Source organism: Enoplosus armatus, chromosome 8 (genome assembly GCF_043641665.1).
Source record: "Enoplosus armatus isolate fEnoArm2 chromosome 8, fEnoArm2.hap1, whole genome shotgun sequence".
In the NCBI taxonomy this organism is placed as follows: domain Eukaryota; kingdom Metazoa; phylum Chordata; class Actinopteri; order Centrarchiformes; family Enoplosidae; genus Enoplosus; species Enoplosus armatus.
Window position 1 is genome coordinate 12685781 of NC_092187.1, and position 12077 is coordinate 12697857.

The following is a 12077-nucleotide window of genomic DNA, read 5'->3' on the forward strand; positions in this document are numbered from 1 at the left end:
AAAGGAAATGTTTCAACAGATCCTCTGAGGTGCCTCGACTGACTAATGAAATTATGGCAGTTCTCCCACCTAATGTCATTCAAAGTCCCCCCTGCTACAGCAAATCTCCAAACCACCTGATTTATTTTTAATGATATTACACCCCTCAGTCGGCTGTGTCATGGTAATAATCGGGGCTGCTCCAGCTGCCTCTAGATCACATTAGCCAGGCTTAATATTGACAGTGCCGGGCCCACTAAACAATGAGGCTATGGGGATAGGGAGCTTAGAGGCTGCCTAGCCAATGGGCATACTGCAGGAGGTAGAGGAGATGCAGGCCAGGATGCTCCAGTTCCCTATGCCCTGGAGGACTGGCACCATCATTAGGCAGCTTCTTCTATAGTCCTGTGGAGCTTAAAACCCACCACTACCAGATCCAGACCCCACCCAGGCCCCAGACATCAAAACCATAACTGACAGGGGACCATAAAACTAGTGGCAACTTGATTCCCTGCTATTCTTTCACCGGATGGAGAGACCTGCCGGGACAACAGCTCAGCAGCTGCACCTTGCGAAGGTTCCTGCTGTGACAAAGTCTTTGGGAGGCTCAGGGAAAAGTGCTCTGCAGGGCTCACCTTGTGACTGCATGGAATCAGCTGTTAGAAGTTCATCTTCAAGACTACGGACAAATGAAAGCAATTTCTGATTCCTGTCTTTGGAAAATAAAATAATCGAATGTTTAATTAAAAAAGCTTATGTGAAACTTAAATAAATGTTTCAATATTTTGTTGTCTATGGGTCATATACACCAAAATGCACGGAAAACCTTTTGCAATCTGATTTGATTAGAGAAATGCTTTTATCCGTTAGACTAATTTATGTTGCAGGCTTGTCTAGTTGCTGTATTTGCATAATGGTCACACTGGGAATCAGACTAGGCCACTTGTGGGACACTCGCACCTGATCGCAGAGACACAATGGCTCTTTGCCAATCACACCTCCACAGTTGATTCTCCCAATTAAAAATCACCTGTATTTGTCCTTGGATTTGTCAGGTTGTTCAACATCAGTTAGATGTCCCTCTACACTGAGGTTTTATCTTCTGTTCTAAATTGTTGTTTGGATCGAAGAGGATTTTGTACGGGGGCCCACAGATTACCGTCGTTGATTAGTGGTTGGGTGTAATCCTTTCAGCCCCTCTCTCTCCAAAACACCCCTGGGATACGCCGTCTCCCCGAGGACCGGCAGCATGGCAGATGGATCCTCCTCCCCCTCTTCTGCCCCCTCTAACAGCACACCCAAAAACACTGTTGATGTCCTGGGACGGAGGTTGTAAAGTATCCTGAATATGAAACCACAGGCACCTTTGTTTAATGGCTCTCTCTCCACTTAGTGAGAATTGCCCTCAGGCCTGATTCCCATTCTGTAGCTACATTTCTGCCCGATTGGAATGTCTTCCAAATCCATTAGCCTAAAGGAAGAGGAATAAGCTGCAAACAATCTGCTCATATTGCCTGGATGAAATACAACTAGATCTTATCGAAACTCACTTTGTGAACCAGAAGAATCTACGTTGTTGACATCATAGTTTTGTGGATATGGAAAACCATTCGCCAAAAAGTGTATATGCTGGTGGGAAGTCAAACATGGGATTATATTCCCACACAGGGAGATAAAGATAATTGTCCACTTGTCTGTGGGGCATCAATTCACACACTTGCCTTTTTTATACAGCTATCATGTGTCTTCATGTGCAAATATATAATGTGAGTTGAAAGCTTTTTACAATTTTAAACTTCAATTTATACAGTAATCTCCATGATTAATAAAGTTTGATTTACACACAAAGAGAAACACCAGTTTTGAAGTTTGACATCCAAGTTTGAAATGATTCAGTGTTTAGACTTATCTAAAATGTCTTCTTGCAAAATATGTTTTACAATGAAAAAGGAACCAATGGTGGAAGAGTCGGTTATCACCAAGAGAGTTAACTGAGGTTAAAAGTCCATGATTAGACCACTGATGTTCCCCTGTGTGCAGCAGAGTCAGTAGGCCTGTCAGTCTCTCCCTCAGGAAAGTCTGCTATATAACCATATTCAGCCTCAGTGAGCAGCAAATAGAGAGAACTGAGCCCTGGGACTTCTTAACACACACACACACATACACACACACACACAAATACTGTAAAGCACAGCAATAAAATGGAAATAACTTGAAAACAGTCAGATAAAGTACACATGCACAGGATAAACTTGCTCAAGCGTTACAGATAAAATTTTAAGACGTGTACAAATAAATACAAATGGCTGACATTACCAAACTTTTAATTTTAGTTTGCCAACAATACAATTTCATTTCCCTAGTCTCACCATCCTCTGCCACATCACCCCCACCCCTTGCCACGCCAAGCCCTCTCGCAAATCCACGCTCCCTCCATCTTTTATGATCACTACAAGGGGCTCAGCTTTCAGGAGCGGTCCAGGGAGCATGTGTGTAGAGCTTTAATTCCTATTGTATTCGTGCAGTCTTGGTGTGTGCGAGTGTGTCTGTGTTTTAGCAAAGGAGGGAGAGGGAGATAGAGATGAAGAAAAAGACAGGAACAAGGACCCATCTGTCAGCACAGCACACGAATCCCTCCTATTCCACTCCGAGTCCCAGGGGACAAGAGCGAGAGACAACTCACTTGTGGCAGTGTTTTTTGTGAGGAAGGGGGTTCCTTACAACTGCACTTACAAAGCTAATATAAGACTGGTACTCTTTGGTCAAATCTTTCAACAAAATCTTGTTTAGGCTCATGCCAAAAGGGAACATCTTAACCACAAAAACTAAAAACAAAACACTCACAATGTTCTTCTGCATCTTTTCCTATACACACTTTAAATATTTTAGGAACATGTTAAGTCGGTATAGACTGCATAACTTTGTTAAAAAGTACATTTGTTTGATAAATATTCAATAGTACCCGGGTTAAAATCACGCAAACTCATCACAAGTTGGTTCAGATCAGATGTGTCCACCATGACCTCTTCCAGAAGGCTGGCTATCTATGTTACTGCAAATATGGGAGCAGGACTCAATTCCCTATCTGTTAGTCAGTCAGTCAGTCATTTGGGAAAACGATGGGGATTGTGGGAGACTGCCAGGCTCAAATTCCCCATGCAGGCTGCAGGTGTGGTGGAGGCCGTGCTCACACTCATGGGACAGCAGGGTAGTGTATGTGTGTTTGGGGGGTAGGGGTGCATGTACCTGGGGAGCTTTGGGCACATCACATTTGTCTGGAGTTGTTGCTGTACACATGCAATGTCTGGTGCACATGGGGCAACACACACACACACACACACACACACACAAAGGACAGGGCTCCTCTTTCTCTCTGTCCACATGCCTTTGTGGCCAGTGCACTGACCAGGAGTGATTAGGGCCGTTAGTGGTGGATAAATGCTGTTTCAGCACGAGACATCCTCTTGGGCAAGCGGTGACGCGTGAGCATCCAAGCAACAGATGCCCCCACCCCCAACGCTTCCTATATCCAGCCATCTGTTAGGGTCTGTTCAATAAATCGTTGGACAAGTGCCTGTTTTTACGCGATGTTGCCGATTAGCCACGTGACCATATCTTATTTCCAAGACGCGGAAATAGCCTATACCGCACGCGCAGAAACACGGAGAGCCCACAGTGCAGTTGGCAAAGTTCAGTCTCGAGCACAGCTGTGCGCAATCGCGCGCACAATGGGATCAATGCGGGGGCACGTGCGACTCGCGAGACCCCGGCTGTCAATGGCCAGCGTTGACAATAGACCCCCACTGCGCTGCGGCTCGCCACGCACGAGGACTGGCGGGCGACTATTATGCCGTGGCATTTGTTGTCAAAAGTGGGGAAAATGCTCAATATTGAGATACGATTAGTGCTTAAACAATAAAGGCCATATAGTTGTTTCAAGGCCTTCACATATTGCGTTGACTTATTGTGACTGACTTATGTCAGAGTTAATGTGTTGATCAACTTTAATTATAAAAAACAAACAAATAAAAACAAAACATAAAGAAAAAAATGAACTACAAACAGGAAACCGGCCCACAGTGATCCTGAATAGACGGTTAATCTATCATCGATAGGCCAGTAGCTCCTACAGTAATATAGCACGTTTCCCTCGTCATGCCTTTAAGCGTACATAAAGTACCTGTCTGTTCATGATTACGCCAATCGATTCAATAATCAGAGATCCCTTGGGGGCAGAATATGACGCTAAAAATGGAAGAAAACAATTGAATGAGTGGGTGAACGACGCACACACCTGCTCTCTGCACACTAAGCTGTCAAAATCACTTAAATGCGCACACATGGAAGAGCGTCTCTTTACTCAGCGACGACCAGGCCGACACTGTGTTTAATTAAGTGAAAAATTCCTAATCCAACCTACTAATGAAGAGATAGACAATCGATTAAGATCAGTTAACACATGGCATTAAAACAGAACAGTGGGATTTATTTTTGGTTAGTCACACATTTCCAAGTGTGGAGATGTATAATGTCGCTTTTATGAGGAACATATAGGCTATTATGCAGGATTTAATTTCTGCCCGCAACATGATGATGAGGATCGGGACAGGCGTTGCACGGAGATCTGTGACCCATAAGAGTCTGCGACATATAGCCTATTGTAGACGGTCAAAGAAAATATGGCCCTTATTTCTGATGGCCATTACAAAAACTTATGCAGTGACACAGTTAAAATTTCTGACCAGGTCACAGAGTATTCTGAAACCCTTTTGTAAAGGTGAAGAATATGCAGGTGTAACATCAGATATGTTCTTTATATAGCTACCAGGTGTCCTCAGCATCATTTATGATGGACATATTTAGGATGTAAGTGTTTTCCAGTGCGCGCGCATTTTTCTGCGACTATCACCCTCTCAGAGTAAAGCATTGTCTACACGTGCACCCGGGCGCGCGCTCCCTCTGTCCCTCACTCATTTGCTAGGGTGAAACTTCTGGCCACGAGCCCGCCACGCGCGTTTGGATGAGTTGATGGTGGGTGGGGCGCCCGAGGGAGGGGCTTACCCGGCTAAAGGCAAAGAAATCAGCCCGGTCTTGCCATTTGGAGATGAAAGTTCCACGCGCTCTCATGGCAATCTGACGCAGCAGAAGAGTTTGGGACACCAGTGGACGCGCGAAGAGAGAAACACAACGACTCTGGACTAATCCCTCTGAACTTTTTAAAATTAGCCAGGTTTTTTCTTTTTATTTTGCGCAAAGCGAGTTGTGAATTCAAACAGGTGAGTTAACAAATGTGTTCATTATTAGTCCAGTATTAAGAAAAAAGATCCAGAATAGATCTTATTAGTGAAGCAGATTTTTGATACTAAACTCAGCACGTGCACTTCGAGGCGCACATTTAAAACTTATTTTTGCGGTGCTCTTGTAATCATGATCAGTATCATATAGTCCAGACACAATCACGTGTCTAAAATTCTGAATTCATAAATTACACTAATCTGTCCCACTTTTACGCATTAGTGCACAATAATTAATTGGGACAGTTCTTATCGAAACAATAGCATATTCTCTGTACGAGGTCTGCGTTTCACTTAAAAAAATCCTTATAAAAAAAGTCCTAATAAAGTTTGCATTCATTCTGTAAGATTTAAACATTTAGTTGAAACCATGAGAAATCCAGTCGTCTGTAACGTTATTAACAGTATGTGGGAGACTTGTCCACATGTGTGTTGAGTTGTATGTTGCCTATTTAATCTTTGAGCTTTATATGCTGATTAAATCCCGTCGTGTCCCAGATTGACAGCGTCTCTGTGGGGACTACAGCACAACAGCGAGAGGGGGGCTCATTCTAAAAGCTGCCATCTATTCCTTGATATCAGAATATCACAAAATAAGACATTTGACATTTTACTTTTCCAAGTACCTTTGGTATGTTGTTAGGCAGAGCCACCAGCTCTGGAGTAAGAGGAGTGAGCTGTCCACACTGCAGTGCTGAAATGAGAGCACTCATTCTGTATTTCACATGAGTTGCCAGTCACTGCTTCTAGTTCCTGTCCCTAATCAATTAATCAATAGGGAGTAGCAGATATTAGAAGTTTGAGATTGTATCTGTTGATTGACCGATTTTTTTGTGCTGTGTTTCTTCAGATCAAAATGATGGCCAAACCATTTGGAAAGAGTGGGGATGTGAGTGAGCTGGTGAGCTCCCTCGGCTGGCTGGAGGAGGAGGAGGATGTCAGCTCTCAGGATGGAGAGGAAAGCCCAGAGATGAGGGGGCACCATGGCCTGAGTGCAGGGAGCCGAATCCACTCCTGCACAGAACTTGGCAGTGAGGACATGGAGGAAGAAGAGGAGGAGGAGGAGGAGGAGGAGGAGGAGATTGGACCAAATGGAGAAAACGCTCCCAAAAGGAGAGGCCCTAAGAAGAAGAAGATGACCAAAGCTAGACAGGAGAGGTTTCGTGTCCGCCGAGTCAAGGCCAACGCCAGAGAACGTTCACGCATGCACGGGCTGAACGACGCCCTGGAGAATCTGCGCCGAGTGATGCCCTGCTACTCCAAGACACAGAAGCTGTCAAAGATTGAGACTCTACGGCTGGCCCGCAACTACATCTGGGCTCTGTCGGAGGTGCTTGAGAGCGGCCAGTCCCCAGAGAGCCATGGCTTCATGGAAATGCTGTGTAAAGGTCTGTCTCAGCCCACCAGCAACCTCGTGGCCGGCTGCTTGCAGCTGGGACCCAGTCCGATGATGCTCAACAAGATGGAGGACAAGTGTGGAGGTCCGGGGATGGGTGGTGTGGGGGGTCAGGCTGGCCATCCCCTCAGCTACCCGTCTCCAGGCCTTCCCAGCCCCCCCTATGGCTCCCTGGAGGCTTCCCACCTCCTCCATATGAAGGGATTCAAGGGGCCTGTATATGACAACACCTCCCCTAACGAGTGCAGCAGCGGCACACCACCATACGATGGGCCCCTCACTCCCCCCCTGAGCATCAGTGGCAACTTTGCCCTGAAGCAAGAGCCTTCTCCCCATGAGTCCGAGAGGAACTACGCACCTCACCCAGGCCACCATGCCCACTACCTCTCGTCCCACCATTACCCTACTTCCACAACTGGCGGCCTACCAGGGGGGCATCAGAGCCACCCGCTTTTTCAGGCTTCACGCTATGAGCTGCCCCTGGATGTGGCCTTTGACTCCTTCACTCCCTCTCACCTGATCACCTCTCAGATGGGTGCCATCTGAAATGGGACCACGGACAGTTGAGAGGACCAGTGATTGACTCTGCTATGAAACTGTCCAGGGGAGAAGCGCTGCTCTTGAATAAACTGCTGTAAAAACAATGGCTGTGGTACTGACTGTACAGAGAAGATGGTGTGCATTAATGTTGTCTAGTACTCTGGGAGAGCACTGAATGCTCAGAGAGAGACTCACCACCTCAACTCAATCTACCTGATACAAACACGCACCCATAACTTTTAATATTTTATTTATTCTTTTTTTTTGTCATGATTATATGTTGGTATTTGGATTATTATTTCTGAAGAAGTTGCCCCCTCAGTTGTTACAGAATGATTATTTGACTATATTATTATTACACAGATGTTTCTGTGTAAATGTTGGGATTGAACAAAAACACGAGAACCTTTGACTTTTGATAAGATCTGCATGTCTGCATATCAAAAAAGTAATCCAACCTAAACCTAAATTGTGCACTGAGGCCTACAACCAATGCCCCCTCTTGCCATAAGAAAAAGCAATGCATTTATTTATATCTGTATTTAATATTTATTTTGATAACGTCTTGTCCTTTTTTATATTTTTCTCAGCACAGTTTTTGTTTCACTGTCTTCTTGGTTTGTTGTCAGTCACTGGCAGCTGTACTGTATTTAAATTATTTATTTGAGGTCTTTCAGGTACTTGTTCATTTGGTGTCACAATTTTTGTCATACTGTACTGTTGTAAATATTTTGCTGTTTCGCACTTAATTGAATAAATATTCTTATATTATATGCTATTTCCATAGTAACAATACTTGCGATGTGTTTTCTTCTGTTATGCTCCCATCCTGAACGTGGATTTCAGTTCAACAGAAAGTTCATGTGTCCCAGTAGAGCTGATACCAGTTGAATATTAACAATGAAGGGAGGTTTCCATAAAAACAGACACATTGCACTTGCCATATGGTACATTTTAAGTATTCCTGCTTTGGCAGTCCCTAAACCCTGATTAAGGCACCGAGTGTCAGAAGAGTCATTTTAATCATTTTCTGCAATTTCACAACAAAATCCAAATTAAGTAAATTAAGTTCCAATTATTGTAATAATTTCTAACAGGGGAATCAATGCCAGTTCACATATCACACTCACCCTATGAAAGCCTTTGCATACATTCAGTGTCACATGTTTTACTGAATTCATATATATAGCTGTGATTATAGCACGTTTCAGAGAATATCCCTCAGTACTTTGTTATAAAGGCATATCGTTATATGAAAAAACACAAACACAACAATAAAAAAAGTGAAAATAGAATCCCAGATTCAGAAAATTAATGTTAAGTGGCTCTGTTTCATTTTTCAAAAATTAACATGGGAACAACCAATGAAAATGTACAATTGCTGGAATAAAGGAGTACTTTGTGGCCGGGCAATAGAGATCTGTTGCAGGATGTGTGAGTGACTGTGTGTGTGTGATGTCATTCAGAGGCTTGCTCCGGGGGTGTCTATCAGGTCAGGCAGGAGGCTGTTGTGGGCCATGGGAAAACAGCTCTGGGGAACAGGTGAATGTGTCACAGAGGCTTTTCTCTGAGAGTCTCTGTCGTTCGCTCTCTCTCTCCCACATGTCCCATTTTCCCATCTAGCTCATGCCAAAACACTGTGGGGCAAGAGCTCATTTTCAAAGTGTTCATGCACATTAACTCAAAGAGAGAAAAGCACCAGATTTCTGTCCAGAGACACAGCATATGGATATGGATGTTATAAATGAATTGATCTGATATCTTTATTATTTATCTTTATTTTGCAAATAATGTAACCTCAACACACAGTACATACACTCCAGATCAGCTCAAACTGGAAAGTTTTCTAACACATTCATATCACTCAACTAATGACAAAAGTCTCAGTTTTGACTTTAATGATCGTGTTGAAGGACATGATGGCCCTTGAAATAAACAAAGAACGGGGTGGCGTGGTGTAAAGATGGAGAGGTGAGAGCAAGAGCTGGTGTGTTCGAGTGTGTTTATCATTGTGGTCCTTTAGGCAGTTGAAAGGAGGGGAAGGTGCCTCGGAGGCTGTTGTCCAAGAGGACTTCCCCCCTCTTCAGCTACCTCTCCAAAGGTTTGTCTTTTCCAGTCCTGGCAACAGAGGAGAAAGAGTGGAGGAGAAAAAGGGAATGATTGTTTTACTGGGCGCCACTGGTCCATTGTGAATGCAGCCTGTTCTTTCTCTTGACCTGTGACCTGTATTGTTGTGGGGCTTCTCGTTTGGGGAGGGCAGACAGCTGGGGGAGCTGCGGGGGGGCTGATGGACAGCTGGGCCAATTTTGGGGAAAGAGAGAGAAATAGAGAGAGAGGAGAGTGAGAGCATGAGAGAGAGGGACGAGAGAGGGAAAGGGAAAGGGGAATTAGTGTGTCAGGGGGAAAAGGAGAAGAGGAAAGAGAAGAGAGGGCAGAAGAGGTGACTAAGGTCCTTGCTCCTCATTCACAAGTTTGTCCTCTCTGCTCCTGTGTGTCAGCCTTGGCTTGGAATGACACATAGCTTTACACACAGGCAGACGTTTGGCCTGTGAGAAAAAGTACTGGCAGAGTTAGCTGGCGCACACCCTCTTTGTGTCTTTGCTGTTTTGTTACGGCAAAAAAATGGTGGGGGGCAGGGCATGAGGATTATCCTCCTGAGTCCAAATACATGAGTGGGTGGTTATGGAAATAATCCACGTAAATTAACTTTGGATACAAGATTACAAAACACAGAGATGCAGGACAGTTTTGGGAGATTGGGGCACGGTGGTGGAGAGGTAGTTTGATAGTTACATGGAACAATTTGGGAAGATATAGAAAACATATGCATGTTATTATTCTAGGTTAAGTATTTTATATTCAACTTGAGGTTTACTGGTGAAAAGAAGAACATTTATCTTTAATTCAGTAAAATACCTGAAAAAGTGCTACAAAAAATCCTGCACTTTACAGTACAGGCAGCAAACACACTGAGTGTATCAAGTGGCTCTTATCTGTGATAAGGACATGAAGGTCTCTTAGTGGAAAGGCAGCACATGCTCTGTAATGCCATCTTGGCCGAGACGGCCAACAGCGGAGCGCGACCTGTAGCTCAATCCCCTGGGAGAGTGAGGTCATTGTCAAATATCAGCCACACAGAGTTAATGGTGCTGCACTCCAACTCTTGAGCCCTAAACTTTAGTGGTCTTTGTGGTTTTTATAGACATTATGCAGTAGATACCAACAACATGATGGCATCTTACAATTTTATGGCAACATAAAATGATAATCTTGAAGTTAATTCATTTTGGCAGAGGATGCTGGCATCACTGACACAAAAAGATAAAACAAAAAACAAAATACTAAATCTGAGTTAACAAGAGTTGGCTGTCTCTCTCGCTCTCGTGTGCATATATTCTAGTTTCTGTGTGCAGCACACCTAATCCACTGGCCAAACAAGAGTGGCTCCCACTAAAATGAAAAGGTCCTGATCCATAGGAGCTAGATAGAGGGATAAAGCATTGTGATTAAGATTGTATTAATGGGGCCATAGGAGGCTGGAAGGCTTTAATCAGTGTCTGTGTGCCGGTAATCCCTCTGCCTTTAAGCTGGGGCGAACACAGTGATCCCCTCCCTCCTCTCGGGCCACAGTGCGCATGCACACACACACATGCCTCTGTGGGGAGCATTGGGATATGAGTGCCCAGGTTGAGAGGTGGAGCACCCCGAAACAGAGACGCCCTAGACTTAGAGGAGCAGCTGGTGGAAGAATGACTGAGGAGATGGATGGAGAAAGAGATGTGGGAAAAGACAGAGGAAAACAATGAAAGATGGCAAGGCTGGCGTTATGAGAAGAAGTAGGGATGGGGGGAGGTTAAAAAGATGACGATTGAGTTGGTGAGTTGGTCATGGTCAACATGGTGGGAACAAGTAAATATAAATTAATAAAATTTGGTTAACTTTTCCTGATCTTGGTGCTACATATTACCACATCACACTAGACAATCGTTTATAAACTCCAAAATGATATCCATGGATGGTTCCACAAAGAGTCACAAGATAAATCTGAGGGGTCACAAGATGATTAAGAAGATAGGACGGCAGAAAAACATATCTGCTACACCAAATTATATTACATTTTTCAGACTTTCCTGTAATCTTTGCTTTGTGAATTACTAGATAATTTTAATTTTAATAATTATTCAATAAACCAAAAGGAAAAAAATCACTCTTTGGTTCAACTAATGACAACCAGTACACAAATGCAACTGGTGTAGAGGGGTCTCAAGCAGTCATTGCATCATTTTAAGGGGTCAAAAGCTAAAAGGGTTGGGAACCACTGCTCTATCAACTTTTAATAAAAACACCACATTTCCCCCTGTAAACAATTATGGAAAGTTTAAATAACTATGTTAATATGGGCAGAAAAATAATGAAAAATGATATAACAGCCTGCTCTAACGATGCAAGAGAAAAAGAAAGAAAGGAGATGTACATGGGAGGGGAGGAAGGAGGGCAGCTCGCAGACTCATTACCTATGGTAGTGGGTGTAGAAGGTGACATTGTGTGCATGAGGATAAGGGGTGGGCCTTCTCCTCCCAGAGTTCTCTGAGAGTATTAGGGTGTAGGAGTTAAAGAGCTTCTAATGGGATCTGGATGCTGTCGTGTTTACCCTGCCCCCCCACCCTCCCTGCACGCCCATTGCATTGTGGAAGTTGCTGGGCTTTGGGACACCACAATAGGCTGAGTGCAGGGACAGATGGAGGTCCCTTTCGAAGAGGGCACAAAAAACAGCCAAGGTAGGAGGGCCGTAGTGTCTGAGAGAGCGAGCAGGCAGCATGCCATACTGCCAGAAACGTGGGAGAACATTAAGAGGTGGAGGAGGGAGA

General features: G+C 44.2%; 1 protein-coding gene across 1 annotated transcript; it reads left to right on the forward strand.

Annotated features, from left to right (window-relative positions):
• Positions 1-6129: 6129 nt before the first annotated feature.
• neurod4 (neuronal differentiation 4) lies at positions 6130-7215 on the forward strand. The gene has a single exon (XM_070910760.1). It carries the CDS (start codon positions 6130-6132, stop codon positions 7213-7215), a length of 1086 nt encoding a protein of 361 aa, XP_070766861.1.
• The last annotated feature ends 4862 nt before the right edge of the window (positions 7216-12077 follow it).